General features: G+C 55.8%; 1 protein-coding gene across 1 annotated transcript in view; it reads left to right on the top strand.

Annotated features, from left to right (window-relative positions):
* Positions 1-2479: 2479 nt before the first annotated feature.
* Positions 2480-15896, top strand: part of TCERG1L (transcription elongation regulator 1 like) — a 52401-nt gene continuing 38984 nt past the window's right edge. The window contains exons 1-4 of the mRNA XM_058810735.1: positions 2480-2764; positions 4260-4406; positions 5468-5648; positions 15433-15591. Of these exons, the coding sequence (XP_058666718.1) occupies positions 2480-2764; positions 4260-4406; positions 5468-5648; positions 15433-15591 (772 nt within the window). The remainder of the gene's footprint in view (positions 2765-4259; positions 4407-5467; positions 5649-15432; positions 15592-15896) is intronic.

The following is a 15896-nucleotide window of genomic DNA, read 5'->3' as shown; positions in this document are numbered from 1 at the left end:
GGGCAGGGGTTTTACCACCGCGAATTGACAAGGATCTGCTCCCTGGGACTTGGCCGAGCTGGATTGTGCCAGGATTGCGGGCGCTGTTGGCACCTGCAGAGGCTCAAACAGGCGCCGCAGGTGCAGCTGCACTCGGGGTTCCCCGGGATGCCTCAGGTGTGCTGAGGACCCGGGCTGTCCGTGGCCAGCACTCCAATTTAAAGGGATTCCCGGCGATGCTGCTGATCCACAGCGCCCCTTCCTTGAGTCATTGGTGCATCAGCGCCAGAGGGTTTGCTCATCACCGATCCTCTCTCACCAGACAGCCCCGGCAGGAGGAGAAGTGGTGAAGAATGCCCTCAGGGAGAGAAATCCATAATGTAGATATTAACAAAAGGCATGTCTCTTTGGAGTGCTCAGACTCATTTTTCAGACTTAAAAATGAAGATGATGGGTCTAAACCTTTTATTTCAGCGCTAAATTGGCTTTTTGCTGCCTGAAGTGCTCTTTGCAGCATTCAAGGGCCAAGGTGAGCACTGACTGAGGTGACAGTGATCAGCTGTCTCAGGTGCCTTTTCCCCACTGCATCCCAGCCCAGCTCCTGAGCACCACTGCATTTCACAGGAAACAGCCCTGTTTCTGTTTGTTGGTTTTTTGCTGTTGATTTTGTCATTGTGTTTCTGTTCCTCTGCTCAGCCCCAATTACCAGGATGTGGTTTTGAGTTTTACAAACAGCCACACACTGAAACATTTAGCAGTGATCCTCTGTTCATCTGATTTCTGTCATTTTGTGCATTACTCCAACCTCCATCTCCCAGTGTCTCTCAGGGTAATTAGAAGCAATGCATTTCCCTGATCTCCTGTTTAGCCACAGATCATCATCATCTGACTCCAAAACTTCTAGGGTATTACCTTTATTAAGGTTATTTGCTGCCATGGGAATCAAACTCCCCTGCAATGATTCTAAACCGTGGAGCTGAAACATTTGTGTGCTGTGTGAATTCAGGCTTGGCCCATTTTGCTGTTATTCATTCCTTTAATTTTTTTGCTGGAGCTGCTGGAAGCTGTGATGCCGTCAGCAGAGGCTTGCTCAGCTCCTTCATTCCACAGCAGGGAGGAAACGGCAGGAGAAACAAACCCACAGGTTTGTGAGGGACAAACCCACAGGGTTGTGAGGGACAAACCCATGGGTTGTGAGGGACAAACACACTGGTTTACAAAGGACAAACCCACAGGTTGTGAGGGACAAACCCACAGGTTGTAAGGGAACACAGACAGTCCTGGGAGGCTCAGCCTGGAATCACCTGGGCTGTGCTGGGCTGGACAAGGGAGCTGCCCTCGGGCAGCAGCAGGGGCACCAGGCTCCTCTCTGCTTGTCTGCCAGGAAATTCATAGGATCCCACACTGGTGTGGGTTGGAAGGGACCTTAAATCCCACCCAGTGCCACCCCTGCCATGGCAGGGACACCTCCCACTGTCCCAGATGTTCGCAGCCCCAATGTCCAGCCTGGCCTTGGGCACTGCCAGGGATCCAAGGCAGCCACAGCTGCCATGGGCACCCTGTCCCCTCTCTCCCAGGGAAGAATTTCTCCCGCTATCCCACGTAACCCTGTCCTCTGGCAGTTTCAATCCACGCTATTTTCCCTGCCAACGGAAGGGTCTCGGCTGAGGGGCAGCCGTGGGATACCCGAACGCGCTGATGCCGCGGCGCTCGCACGGCCTGGGGAAGGGGGAGATCGGGGGTCTCAGGAAGGTTGGGGGCTTTCTGGGCATGGCCAGCAGTTTGAGGACCTCCGGGAGTCGGAGCTGTTGGGGTGTCTGAAGGGTTTTAATGGTGAAGGGAGCTCCGGGAACTTGGGGGTGCCCAGGCTCTTCTACCATGCCCCGCAGGCAGGGACTGCCTCCGCACCTGCGGCCGCCGGGCATCACTCGAGAATCGCACCTGGCTAAAATCCCACCTGCCCGAGAATCCCACCTGGCTAAGATCCCACCTGCCCGAGAACCCCACCTGGCTAAAATCCCATCTGCCCGAGAATCCCACCTGGCTAAAATCCCACCTGCCCGAGAATCCCACCTGGCTAAGATCCCACCTGCCCGAGAATCCCACCTGGCTAAAATCCCACCTGCCCGAGAATCCCACCTGGCTAAAATCCCACCTGCCCGAGAATCCCACCTGGCTAAGATCCCACCTGCCCGAGAATCCCACCTGGCTAAAATCCCACCTGCCCGAGAATCCCACCTGGCTAAAATCCCACTTGCCCGAGAATCCCACCTGCTCTGCGGCGCCCCCTCCTCCCCTCCCTCCCCCTGTCCGTCCGTCCCCACCGCGTCCCTCCCCTCCCCGGGGCGGCCCCGCTCTGCCCGCCCCGCTCTCCCCGCGCCGGGCGGAGCCTGTCCGCGCTGCCGCCGCGGGCTCGGAGTTGCGCCGGGCGGCGGAGGCGAGCGGAGCGCGGCGCTCCCGGCCCGGTCCGGCCCGGTCCATCCCACCCGGGCCATGCAGGATGCTCCCGGCCGCCGCCCCGCGCCCGCCGCCGCTGCTGTGGCCGCCGCCCGCCGAGCCCCCCGCGCCGCCCTGGGCCTGGGTGCTGCCCGCGGCCGCGGGGCTGCTCCGGGTGGGCGCTGCCGCCGCCGGGGCTCCCCATCCTCCTCCTCCTCCTCCTCCCGGGCCGCCGCTGCTGCTGCCGCCCCCCGCGCTGCTGCGGCCCGGGCCGGGCTGGCGCGGCCCCGCCGAGCCCCCGCTGCTGCCGCTGCTGCCCGCGGCGGCCGAGCCGCTCCTGCACGGCCAGGTAAGGGCGGAGCCGCCGTGCGGGGACACAACTTTCCCGGAGCCGCTGCCCGGAGCCAGCCCCGGCACCGAGACCCCCGCCCGCGGCGTGCGGGGAGACGGCGGGGGCTGCCCGGGCTCTGCATCCTCCTTTTCCGAGCTCTGTATCCTCCGCTTCCCGGGCTCTGTATCCTCCGCTTCCCGGGCTCTGTATCCTCCGCTTCCCGGGCTCTGTATCCTCCGCTTCCCGAGCTCTGCATCCCCTTTCCCCGGGCGCTGCATCCCTCTTTTCCCGGGTTCTACAGTTCCCTTCCCGGGGCTTTACACCACCCGCCTTCCCTGGGCTCTGCATCCCCCCTTCCTGGGTTTTTTATCCCTCTCCCTCGGGACGCTGCATCCTCTCCTTCCCAAGCTCTGCATCCCCCTTTCCCCGGTTCTACATTCCCCCGTTCCCGATGCTCCGCACCCCCTTCCCCAGCTCTGCATCCCTCCTTCCCTGGGTTGTACATCTCCCTTTCCCCAGCTCTGTATTCCCCTTTCCCTGGGTTCTGCACCCCCTTTTCCAGCCCTGCACCCCCTTCCCGACGCTCCGCGCCCCGCGTGTGTGGGACCGCGGCACTTCCCGCGGCTCTGGGAACGTGCTGCGGGCATCTCTCCGGGGCAGAGGGGCTGCCAGGGGGCTGCGGGTCCCTCCCACGCCGGCTGCAGGCTGCGCTCTCCGCAGATGCGGCCGGAACGGGAGCGATGCCGGGGCAGCACCGCCGCCGAGCGTTCTGCGAATATTTATAAAGACGAAAGTTTTGAGCCGTGTCACTGGAACCAGCGTGTCGCGCCAATGCTTTCCCTGATGAATATTTCAATTATTAATTGCTGCCGTGAGGCCGCTCTCGGCAGAGGAGCGCTCAGCCGGGTGTTCGCCCCTCTCCGCGGAGGGCTCGGGGCCGTGCCCGCAGTTTTGCCTCGGCTTTATGGTTTTGGGCAGACAGAAGTAAAAATAAACGCGAGCCGCGAGCGCTGTGGCGTCCGCTCGATTCCGTGTGATGATTTCCAGCCTTTTCGAGCTCGAGCGTCTCTTGTGGTTCGGGAGAAAACAGTCGGTGCTGCTCTAATGAAACGGGAACATCAATTATTCCCCAGCGGGAGACTGCTCCACGAACCTGCAGAGGTGCTTCTGCTGTGGGAACCCGTTTGCCGGGCGAATTCAAGTTGAGGAAAAAATACATTTGTGCCGTTTCCTTTGGCTCTCCCGACGCATTTTCAGGCTCTTGCTGGCGCTGTACGGTTCGGTGTGAGCAGAGGAGCCCAGGCTGCCGCTGTGCCCTGCTCCAGGCTGCGCTTTGGGCTTCCCGAACCGCTCCGAACCTGCCCAGCAAACACAAACCCCCGGCCTGAAGGGACATTCCCGACATTTTCCGACGCGTAATTAGGAGATCATGGAAAGCATCGTTTACCCAGGGTAAAATCCTTTTGTTAACCCTTCCTCTTGTGTTCCTTTGGTTTCTTTGTGCCCTCCGAAGTGGATATTTGGAGCTCACTCGCCGGTCGTGGGTTTCTCCCCTTCTTCCAGCGTGGAGTTGGTGCCGGTGCTGCCGCCCGCGTACAGCGCCGCGGTGCCGCCGCACGCCGCCAAGGGCTGGATTGAGAAAAGGCTGCCCAGCTGCAAGGTAAGTGCGAGCCTGGCCTGCCCTGGGGCTTTGGGGCTTTTTCCTGGAGTACATCGAGTACGTGAGCTGCAGAGTGCTGTGGGTTCAGGGCTGTGAGAGGTCGGTATTTGTCAGGAGAAGCCTGTGGAAGGGGCAGGTGATGGAGCAGCGGTTGCAGCTTCACTGTTCCCAAGTTTTAATAGGACTAAAATGTCGCTAATATTTATTCCTTTGAGTAGAATATCCTCATTTTCCTACCAGATGTGATTATGGGAGTTTTCCATCTTCCCTTTCTCCCTGGTTTTCCCACTGTTTGTCCCAAAGGGGTGCCACAGTGTGGTGCTGGCAGAGCGGTGTCACCGCGGGCACTACCACATCCCCGGTGCCAGGGTGGCCCTCGGGGTCCCGTGTCCCCATCCCACCTCTGGTCCCCATATTTGCCCCTCTGCCAGCTGAGTGCTGAGCACCAGCTTTGCGCTGCTGTCCCTCGGCTTTGTGCTGCTGGCCTTCAGCTGGTTTTGTGCTCTGTCCCTGCTGTCCCTCAGCTGATTTTGTGCTCTATCTCCTCTGTCCCTCAGTTGGTTTGTGCTCTGTCCCTGCTGTCCCTCAGCTGGTTCTGTCCCCCTGTCCCTCAGCAGGTTCTGTGCCCTGTCGCCCCTGTCCCTCAGCTGGTTTTGTGTTTCTATCCTTGCTGTCCCTCAGCTGGTTTTGTGTCCTGTCCCTCCCGGTCCCTCACCTGGTTCTGTGCCCTGTCCCTCACCCCCGTGTCCCCAGGCTGGGGAGGTGGCCGCAGTCCCTGGTGCTGACGGGGTCACTCAGGGTGGCCGTGTCAGGACAGCTCTGCCTCCAGGGACTGCTGGCCTCCCGTGCAGCTGCAGCAGCTGATCTGTCATGTCAAAGCCTGTTAATTTTAAGTGGTCACTTCACTTCAGCCTCAGCACTGAGGGACCCTGCTTTGGGCAGTTTGTCCCCAGCTGAGGCTCTGCCTGTTGAAATACCAAGTTAAAGATGCTTTGTTCTCACTTGTATTTCCGAGTTTGGTATCTCAGACTGTCACGTTTTCCTTTCTTTCTGTTGCACAGATCTACCTGAACAATGCCTTTGCCCTGGATTCGGCCTGGGTGCAGCCTGAGGAGTCCAGGCTGTTCCAGGGGGCTGAGAAGCCCCTGCTGCTGAGCAACCAAGTGGCCATGGCTGTAGCCAGGCCAGCTGCTGCCTCCAGGCCACTGCCCACGCTCGTCCTGGCCCCTCAGCTGATCCCAGGTCAGGAAATGAGCGCATCAATAATTAACTACTGCCTGTTTCTCGGTGGTTTTCCCTTAATGCATGCCCCAGAGAGGCAAGGCTGCTCTCTAAAGCAGAGATTCACTTCCACTCAGCTGCAAACCTTGCTTGAGCAGAGCCTTGATGGCCAAGTGCAGCTCAGCCTCTGAGTGACTCTGAGAGGAAGAGAGGGCCCTGTGTAATTACAGCAGATTGTGCCAGGCTGCTCTGGAGCTGCTTGGTGGCCCCTGCCAGGAAGGGACCAACCACTCCCCACCTACTGAGTTTATTTTTCAAACAGAAATCACTGACAGCCTCAGTGAGTCTATGGTTCCGTGTAGGATTCTGCTGGCTGCTCGTGTGCAGAGTTTGGTGGGGTCTGTGCAGACCGCCAGCAGGAGAGAGGAGCAGAGGATCCGTCATCTCATTAAGGCTCAGTCATTTGTGAAATCAGTTCCATTAATCTACATAACTGAACAGAAGAACTAAAATTTATAAATATTTACTATGCAATATTTAAATATTCTATGTGTAAATATTCTGTGATGCTTTGGGTAACTGAGATTTACACCTGGTAAAGAGCTTTTATCCTTGGACAAGAGCAGACCAGGCATTCCAGCAGGGCTGCACCTCTGTTTTGTGGCTGCAGGAGTAAATTAAAATAGCAGTTCTATCCAGAAGGCTGAGGAAAAAAGTGCCACTGATGTTTCAGCCCCTAAATACTCTCCTAAACTGGAAATTGGAATTACTGCCTTGCTGGCCGTTCCTGCCGTCCTCAGAGCAGAGGTGCTGTCCGTGGTGCTGAGAGCAGAGCTGCCCTTTCTGCAGGCTCTGCCCAAAGCAGTTTGCATTTCAGAGCTGTGCAGCACCCAGGACGTGGTGTTTGCCATCAGTGCTGGGGTTCAGAGTGTGCTGGAGGAGATCCTGGCTCCTGGGCTCGTTAGCAGACTCATTAATTAGCAGGGGGTGCCCTGGCACGTGCTGGCCCCTGCACCTGGGTCTGTGTTTTGGTGCTTGAGCAGAGCTGTGGCTCAGCCTCCTCTCCTCTGCCAGCACTGCCCAGGGCTCAGCTGGAGGAGTCAGTGCTGTGGGGAAAGCCTGGTGCGAGTTCATTTCTGTTTATTAGAGCATTTATTGGTATTTATTGCACACAGAAGCAGCTGTGTGCCCGGGCTGCTGGGGAATCACAGGATGGGTGTGCTGCCCAGGGAGGGGTCTGGGCAGGGGAGCCACAGCCCCTCCTGTTCCTGCACCTTTTAAAGACTCCAATGTTTTAAATATTTCAGTATTTTAAATGTGCACGAGCGTATTTGATCAGACGCAGAATGGCAGACATAAGGCAGGAGCGTTCCTGGGAGCAGCTGAGGGGCAGTGCAGGCAGAACAGGAACACTGCCAGCCTGGTGCCACCTCTGTGGGCTGCAGGGAGCCCCAGCAGGGGAAGGGTTTTGTCCCCCTGGGCAGTGCATGTGCCCATGGCTGTCTGCTCAGGAGCCCTGCAGCTGGAGCTGCTCCTCCTGCAGCAGCTGGCTCAGTGCTGGCTGCCAGCCGAGCTCCCTCGGGGTGGGAGAGGGCAGAGGGGAGCTCAAATCCCCCACCATCTCTGTAAATAATGGGATCGCAGAATCCTGGAGTGGTTTGTGTTGCAGGGACCCCAAACCCCACCCAGTGCCATGGCAGGGACACCTTCCCCTGTCCCAGATGCTCCCAGCCCCAGTGTCCAGCCTGGCCTTGGGCACTGCCAGGGATCCAGGGGCAGCCCCAGCTGCCAGGGCCAGTCAGGAATTCCTTCCCATCCTTGTTGAGCTGTTGCTGTGGTTGATGCCAGTCCATCCCATCCCATCCCATCCCAGGCTGTTTGTGGCTCCAGAGCTCATGAGGGACCTGTGGCCCTTCCTGCAGGGTGGCCCCATTCCTGCCCTGCAGGCAGAGCCAGGAGCTGCCTCCCCAAGTGTTCTCTGTGCAGTATCTGCCCTCAGTGAGAGCAGTGATGAAGGTCCTGGGGCTGGTTCCCAGTTGGGTGGGATCAGGGCAGTTCATCAGGTTCTGTGCAGCAGTTCATCAGGTTCTGTGCAACATTCACTCCAGAGCTGCCGTGGCGGCAGCAGCTCTGCCTGCCCCAGCCATCAGCAATGATAGAATTGTTTTCTCAATGGAGCTGCAGCCCTCCTCAGCTCCAGGAGTGAGCACGGAGCCTGGCAAGGCTAATGTGCATCATTGAGCAGCTGCAGCCCAGCCACTCCAAGGTGCTGTTGGCTGTGAGGAGCAGCAGTTATTGTTCTCTCCTGAAGTGCACGCCGTGAGTTACGTGCTCTGTGTTTGTGTTTCAGCAGTTATTGTTCTCTCCCACAGTGCACACCATGAATTATGAGCTCAGTGTTGTTTCTGAGGAGCAGGGTGCCCTGTGCCCCTGGCAATGACGCCTGGCTCACGCTGCTCTGGGGAGGGAGGCAGCATTTCATGTTCCTGCAAAGACAGCCCTGGTGTTTCTGGGAGGGAACGATTCATGTTTCTGTCTCCTGCACTGTGTGGGTGAGGTCAGGGCTGACCAGGTGCCCTGTGCCACTGTGCCAGTGGGTGTCCTGCACGTCCCTGTGGGCTCAGAGGCTGCTGGATGGGGTGAGGGAGCACTGGCAGGACCCCGTAGTGGGGTTCCAGCACTCCAAGGTGGAACCCAGAGCCCTGAGGCACAGGACATTCACCGGTGTCACTGGGAGCTGTGCTGGGGTGGTTTGGCATTCTGGTGTCAGGACCATGCTGTCAGTGGCATTTGGAGGTGTGCCTGGTTTGGCATTCTGGTGTCAGGACCATGCTGTCAGTGGCATTTGGAGGTGTGCCTGGTTTGGCATTCTGGTGTCAGGACCATGCTGTCAGTGGCATTTGGAGGTGTGCCTGGTTTGGCATTCTGGTGTCAGGACCATGCTGTCAGTGGCATTTGGAGGTGTGCCTGGTTTGGCACTCCTGGTGTCAGGACCATGCTGTCAGTGGCATTTGGAAGTGTGCCTGGTTTGGCACTCCTGGTGTCAGGACCATGCCATCAGTGCTCCCTGCCCGAGGGGGTGTTCTGATGCTGTATCTGGGGAGGTTTTATGGAATTGTGGAAAGGTTGGAATGGACCCTAAAGCTCATCTGGTTCCACATGTCTCCTGCGTGGAGATGACGATGTCGGGTGGGGGCCCCCAAGGAAATGACACTTTGATCCTTCTCATTCACTTCTTTTTCTCCTGATGGCAGTGCCCTTTACAGAACCAAGGCAGTGTCAGCATGCAGATACACATCCAAACACAGCCCCAACTTGCTAGGTAATTCCGTTTACAGATTCTGAATGAAATAGGGCTGCTCTCTGTTGAATTTGGGTTCTGCTTTCTCATGAAGTACACCACCCAGGACCTCTGACCTCCTGTATTTCCTAAGCACAGCTCTGTGTTTGAAGCACATCCCCATTTACAAACATTCGGGTTTTGGCTTCCCAAATTGGATTATCTTGTATTTAAGTGCGTGTGCTGGGGCTCCCTGTTTGGGGACAGAGAATAGCACAGCAGGCCCCCATTCATGTCCCTGAAAAGCCATCAAGCCTCCCTTTGTTTGTGGAGCATTCAAGCACTGCCAGCCAAGTGCTTTATTAGCTCTGGGAATGCTTGGCTTTAACCACAGCTTTCACAAAGTTTTTGTTTTGCTCATTAAGCTTATGGTTTTTTGGTGCTTTTCCCGTTATTTCCTCAAATCAAGAGAAACTTAGAGTGAAGTTTGTTTTCCCACTTCAATGACAGCAATAACCGCAGGAGCAATGTGTTTGTGGGCAGGGCTGCGGTTCTGACCTTTCCATAATATCATCCCTCCTGAGCCCGGGAGCTCCGTGTGAATAAATCCAGCTCTCGGTGCTTGCAGGGGTGTCTGAGAGCAGCCAGGGATTTCTATTTACTGCACACGAGCAGCAAAGTGAGCAGGGCTGTGAATGGCCGTCACTGGGCTTACAGTGCCAGTGCCAGCTGTGATTTCCCCTTGGAAAGCAGGGACATATCTACGTTTGTTTGTGTTTGCAGGGCTATTGGTGTGTTTGTTTCCCTTTATAGGGATATCCCTGTGTCTGTTCCCTGTGCACGGATATCCCTGTGTCTGTTCCCTGTGCAGGGATATCCCTGTGTCTGTTCCCTGTGCAGGGATATCCCTGTGTCTGTTCCCTGTGCAGGGATATCCCTGTGTCTGTTCCCTGTGCAGGGATATCCCTGTGTCTGTTCCCTGTGCAGGGATATCCCTGTGTCTGTTCCCTGTGCAGGGATATCCCTGTGTCTGTTCCCTGTGCAGTGGGATATCCCTGTGTCTGTTCCCTGTGCAGGGATATCCCTGTGTCTGTTCCCTTTGCAGGGATATCCCTGTGTCTGTTCCCTGTGCAGGGATATCCCTGTGTCTGTTCCCTTTGCAGGGATATCCCTGTGTCTGTTCCCTGTGCAGGGATATCCCTGTGTCTGTTCCTTGTGCAGTGGGATATCCCTGTGTCTGTTCCCTGTGCAGGGGGATATCCCTGTGTCTGTTCCCTGTGCAGGGATATCCCTGTGTCTGTTCCCTGTGCAGGGATATCCCTGTGTCTGTTCCCTGTGCAGGGGGATATCCCTGTGTCTGTTCCCTGTGCAGGGGGATATCCCTGTGTCTGTTCCCTGGGCAGGGATATCCCTGTGTCTGTTCCCTGTGCAGGGATATCCCTGTGTCTGTTCCCTTTGCAGTGGGATATCCCTGTGTCTGTTCCCTTTGCAGGGATATCCCTGTGTCTGTTCCCTGTGCAGGGGGATATCCCTGTGTCTGTTCCCTTTGCAGTGGGGTATCCCTGTGTCTGTTCCCTGTGCAGTGGGATATCCCTGTGTCTGTTCCCTGTGCAGTGGGATATCCCTGTGTCTGTTCCCTTTGTAGGGATATCCCTGTGTCTGTTCCCTTTGTAGGGATATCCCTGTGTCTGTTCCCTTTGCAGGGATATCCCTGTGTCTGTTCCCTGTGCAGGGATATCCCTGTGTCTGTTCCCTGTGCAGGGATATCCCTGTGTCTGTTCCCTTTGCAGTGGGGTATCCCTGTGTCTGTTCCCTTTGCAGGGATATCCCTGTGTCTGTTCCCTTTGCAGTGGGATATCCCTGTGTCTGTTCCCTGTGCAGGGATATCCCTGTGTCTGTTCCCTTTGCAGTGGGATATCCCTGTGTCTGTTCCCTTTGCAGGGATATCGCTGTGTCTGTTCCCTGTGCAGGGATATCCCTGTGTCTGTTCCCTTTGCAGGGATATCCCTGTGTCTGTTCCCTGTGCAGGGATATCCCTGTGTCTGTTCCCTTTGCAGTGGGATATCCCTGTGTCTGTTCCCTTTGCAGGGATATCCCTGTGTCTGTTCCCTGTGCAGGGATATCCCTGTGTCTGTTCCCTTTGCAGGGATATCCCTGTGTCTGTTCCCTGTGCAGGGGGATATCCCTGTGTCTGTTCCCTTTGCAGTGGGGTATCCCTGTGTCTGTTCCCTGTGCAGGGATATCCCTGTGTCTGTTCCCTTTGCAGTGGGATATCCCTGTGTCTGTTCCCTGTGCAGGGATATCGCTGTGTCTGTTCCCTGTGCAGTGGGTTATCCCTGTGTCTGTTCCCTTTGTAGGGATATCCCTGTGTCTGTTCCCTTTGTAGGGATATCGCTGTGTCTGTTCCCTTTGCAGGGCTATCAGAGTGTTCAGAGTTTTTTAGGATGTCTAAACACAGGGTCAGGTATAGAAGGAGATATTTTTTTCCACACTAGGTGAGCGTTTTGCACAAATCTGAATTTATCCACTGAAGTGTCTGCACCCCTCCTGTCTCACTCACATTTTCCCATCACCTCTGTGCTGCAGAATCCTTCCACCTCACACGTGTCCCTGTGCCTGCTTGGCCCTTTTGGGGTGTCTGGTGCCATTTGGGGAGGTGACCCCCTCTCAGCTGAGGTTCAGTTCAGGCTCCAGAAGCCAGCTTAGTGCCAGGATGTTGCCCGTCAGGCTGTAAAGCACAGAAAATCTCAGCACACTGAGCAGCACCTGATTGGCACACCTGGGAACATCTGTCTGCTCTCAGAGGGGGCTGGAGGGTGACAGTGGCACCATTGGGCTCCATCTGCAGCTGAGGTCAAAGGAAGGGACAGCGGATTCTGCCTGAAGCCCTGGAGCTTAAAAATCCAGAGAATCTGACTTAAAAATAGTGAAAATAATGCCTGAGGACTCAGAGTTTAAAGTTGCAGAGAATCCGACTTAAAAATACAGAAAATTCTGCTTAAAGCCGTCAGCTGGGCTCTGAGGGGCCGGGCTGAGTGCAGGCACAGCGCTGGGGGCTCCTGTTACAGCAGGGCTGCTGCTGAGGGTGGCTTTGGGAACAGGAACACTGCATGTGCCCAGGGAGGGTGGCAGTGCCCATCCCCGGAGCTGTCCAGGGGATTCCTGAGGTGGCACTCAGAGCTCTGGGCTGGGGACAAGGTGGGTTTGTCCCCAGTGACAATGGGGCACAGCTGGCACTCTGATCCTGGAGGGCTTTTCCAGCCCCAGTGATTCTGGGGTTCAGAGGAGAAGTTGGCACCTCACTGCCAGGGTGTACCAAGACCTGGCAAAACCAGACCTGGGGAAAGCACCATTGCTGGAAAAAAATCCCTCATTGCGATATCCGTGATGGTGATATCTGTGATGGTGATATCCGTGATGGTGTTTGATTCCTGTTTTCATGGCGTGTGACTTTCGAAATTCCCCGCGTGGGTGCAGAGTGATTTACGGTAGCTCTAAAACCCTTTCAAGGCCTTTTTGAACAGAACGCACAGCAAGATCTGGTTTGTTTTGAGGAGAATTTCTCAGGCAGGTGCCCCCAGTCCTGGGGAGCCCTGGCCCAGCTGGCAGTGCCCTGGGCAGGGCTGGGCAGTGTTTGGGAGGCTGGGCTGGGGATGCTGCTGAGCCGAGGCACTGCAGGACCAGCTGAGCCCGCCCGTCTCCTCTCCCCAGCACTGAGCCCCCAGGGATGGCCCTTCCTCCCTGGAGTTATTCACCAGGAGAGACAGAGTGAGAGCTCCATCAAAGGAGGGGAAACCACCCAAACTTCTCCTTCAGCTGAGCAATGAAACTTTGATGAGGGCATTGATGCAAGTTTAATGAGCAGCCCAGCTCGGCACAGGCTGTGCCTGCCCAGCTCACATCACTCTCCTGTTCTCCTGCCCTCTTTGGGGAAATCACATCCTCCTCTCCAGAAGAAAAGAATCAAATGAGAAGTAAACAACCTTCCTGCTCGTGTGCCCTGCAGGAAGGCACAGCAGAGTCGTGTTTGCAGACACCATTAGCTTTCACAGGAGGCGTTTTGTGGGTTTCTCCCAGCAGCAGGCAGCTGGAATTGGGAATGAGCACAGGCTCTTGGAGGGCAGGTGTTTGACCCCACTGAAGGATTGTTCCACTTCCCGGGTGAATGAACAATGAGCTTGTGTTTAACACTTGGATTGCTTGGACACTGATGGGTTTTTATTTTTTTGTTTGTTTTTTAATTTCTGCCAGTTGGTCTGGCAGAAAAATCTGTTTTCATTTATCCATTGCTAAGGGATCAAAACTTAAATATTTGTGGGGTTTGTTTGGCCTGTGTGCCCGTTACTGAGTGCATCTGCAGGTGTTCCTTGGCATGGAGGAATAATGACTGTGGAAATAATGGGCTTTTTTTGGTGACACTGAAAACACTAAACTTCTGCTCTGCTAATGCAGGGCTTATTTTGTTGGGAAATAATTGTTTGTAAAGGGCTGGGACACCTGGGGGGGCTCACCTGGACAGGAGCAGCTCCAGGCAGAGCTCAGAGCCCTGGCAGGGCCTGAAGGGGCTCCAGGAAAGTTGCAGAGGGACTGGGGACAGGGATGGAGGGACAGCACACAGGGAATGGCTCCCAGTGCCAGAGGGCAGGGATGGGTGGGAGACTGGGAATTGGGAATTGTTCCTGGCAGGGCTGGATGGGAGATTGGGAATTGGGAATTGTTCCCTGTCAGGGATGGATGGGATATTGGGAATTGGGAATTGTTCCCTGGCAGGGTGGGCAGCCCTGGCACAGGTGCCCAGAGCAGCTGTGGCTGCCCCTGGATCCCTGGCAGTGCCCAAGGCCAGGCTGGACATTGGGACACCCTGGGACAGTGGGAGGGGTCCCTGCCATGGCTGGGGTGGCACTGGGGGGATTTGGGGTCCCTCCCAACCCATTCTAGGATGCTGTGATCTCACCCCTGTCCCTGCTGGGATTCTCCTGCCTGGAGCTGTTCAGGGGCTGCATCCCCACCCCACAGCCTCCCTCCCCAGCACCCCTTCCCTGTTTTCCTGCCATGCCCATGGAAAGGGAGCCTCAGGGTGAGGGAGGGCCTGCAGTGGGATCAGCTGGGGGTCTGTGGAGTCTCAGTTGTCTGCAGGGTTTGCAGGCGGGCTGGGCTTTGCTGGATGCCACAGGGAGCTGGTGATTGCTTCATTTCTGAATCCTGAGCTCGGGCGGAGGGAGGAACAGCTGCTGTTTGTCAGATTTGCTCTGCTCCTCAAGAGTTTTACACTCCTGTTCTTGTTTATTTAACATAATTAGCCAGGATTGAGCTCTGAAGGTCTTCCCTGCCGCTGTCAGGCTGGGGAGAGAATGGTGCAGGGGCTGAAGGGTGTTCAAGGGACTATTTGGGACATTCCTCGCTTCCCTTGGCAGGGGCTGCCCAGGGAGGGCTGGAGTGCCCATCCCTGCAGGTGGCACCTGGAGATGGCACTCAGGGCTCTGGGCTGGGGACAGGGCACAGCTGGGACTCCCTGGGCTGAGAGGGCTTTTCCAGCCTCAGGGGTTCCATGAAGCATCCTGCTGAGTTTTTGGGATGAAGGAGATGAGGTGCAGAGCTTGTCAAACTCGGGGATTTGTGTGCAGGACACAGCAGAGCAGCCAGGCAAGCCAGGGAGCAGTGGGTGCCTAATATAGCAAGGAATAAATTCAGCTTTGGCATCAGACAGTTACACTTTGGACAGCTGAGAATGATAGTGCTCCCAGTGTTCAAATATTTGACTTTTTTATTAAGTTTTTTCATTTAAATGTAATGACTCTGCACAGTTTGTGTGTGAGTCACTGCTGCCTTGTCCCTGGGGATGATGTGCTCACATCTGTGGGGTTCCATGGCAGAAAATGCCAGGAAATTTTTCTGGCTGCTTTAGAGGGCTCGAGTTCCTGCACAGGGGATCAGAGACTTTGGCACAGAGCTCAAAACTCTTATGCTTTTGATTTAGCTTTTGGAAAAAACAATTATTAACTTTATATAAAGAATTACAAGCTACAAAAGTTTAAGTAGAATGATAGTGAATTTATCACTAAAAATAGATTTTTGAGGTTTTTAGCATGGGGGTTCAGGGGGCAAGGTGGAAGAATCTGGCATGTCCTGCCTTTCTTCTTCTTCATCTAGGCCTCCATCTTCTGCTGTGATGTTGGCCCTTTGGATTGGTTTAGAGTAGAAGCTCACTGTCTAACATAGGTGATGTGTATTGGAAAGGAATGGTAAATATTGTACACGTAATTTTTAGTATAAAAAGATAACACTGCCTCAGGGCAGGCAGAGTGCCTCTGTCTGTTATGCTGAGTGGATCTTGGCAGGGCAGGAGAAAGAATTTTCTATATAAGATACAATAAACAATATTGAGACTGAGAAATGAAGAGCTCTGACTCCTCCTTCAAGCACTGGGCTGGGAAAAAAAGACTTTTTAATGTATCTCGGGGTAACTCTGTAACTCTGAGCAGCAGAGACCCTGATATCTCACCCCTCTCTCTCTCTGTCTCGCAGGTGGGTGCCAGAGCAGCCTTAAAGCCGTGGGTGGCACGCAGAGCCTGGCGCTGGTGGCCCTGGAGCCCGAGGCCCCGCAGGCCGCACCGGGCCTGCAGCCCTGCCAGCTGCTCACCCTGTCCCCCATCAAAGTGCCACTGCTGGCCTCGCCCTTCCCAGGTAAGGCCCTGTGGGGCTGGGGAGGCTCTGGGCAGCACAGGGCTGTGGGGCGGTGCTGGGTGCTGGGAACGGGTGGCACTGCTGGCGTTAAACTGGGGGTTCTGGAGCAGTGTGGAGGTGTGCTGTGGGCTGGGTGTCAGGAGTGGGTTCAGAGCTCTGGGATGTTTGTCATGGATGTGTCCTTGGGACATTTGGGGCCAGCTGAGCTGGTTCCTGCCTCCTCTGAGGGGGTTCTGTGTGCAAATCTGTGACCCCCCCCTGCCCACCCTCAGGTTATGGTGGTGTGGTCACAGCTGAGCTGAAAT

Source organism: Ammospiza caudacuta, chromosome 9, assembly GCF_027887145.1.
Source record: "Ammospiza caudacuta isolate bAmmCau1 chromosome 9, bAmmCau1.pri, whole genome shotgun sequence".
Taxonomy (NCBI): domain Eukaryota; kingdom Metazoa; phylum Chordata; class Aves; order Passeriformes; family Passerellidae; genus Ammospiza; species Ammospiza caudacuta.
Note: the sequence above shows the minus strand (reverse complement) of the source record. Positions and strands in the feature narration are given on the sequence as shown.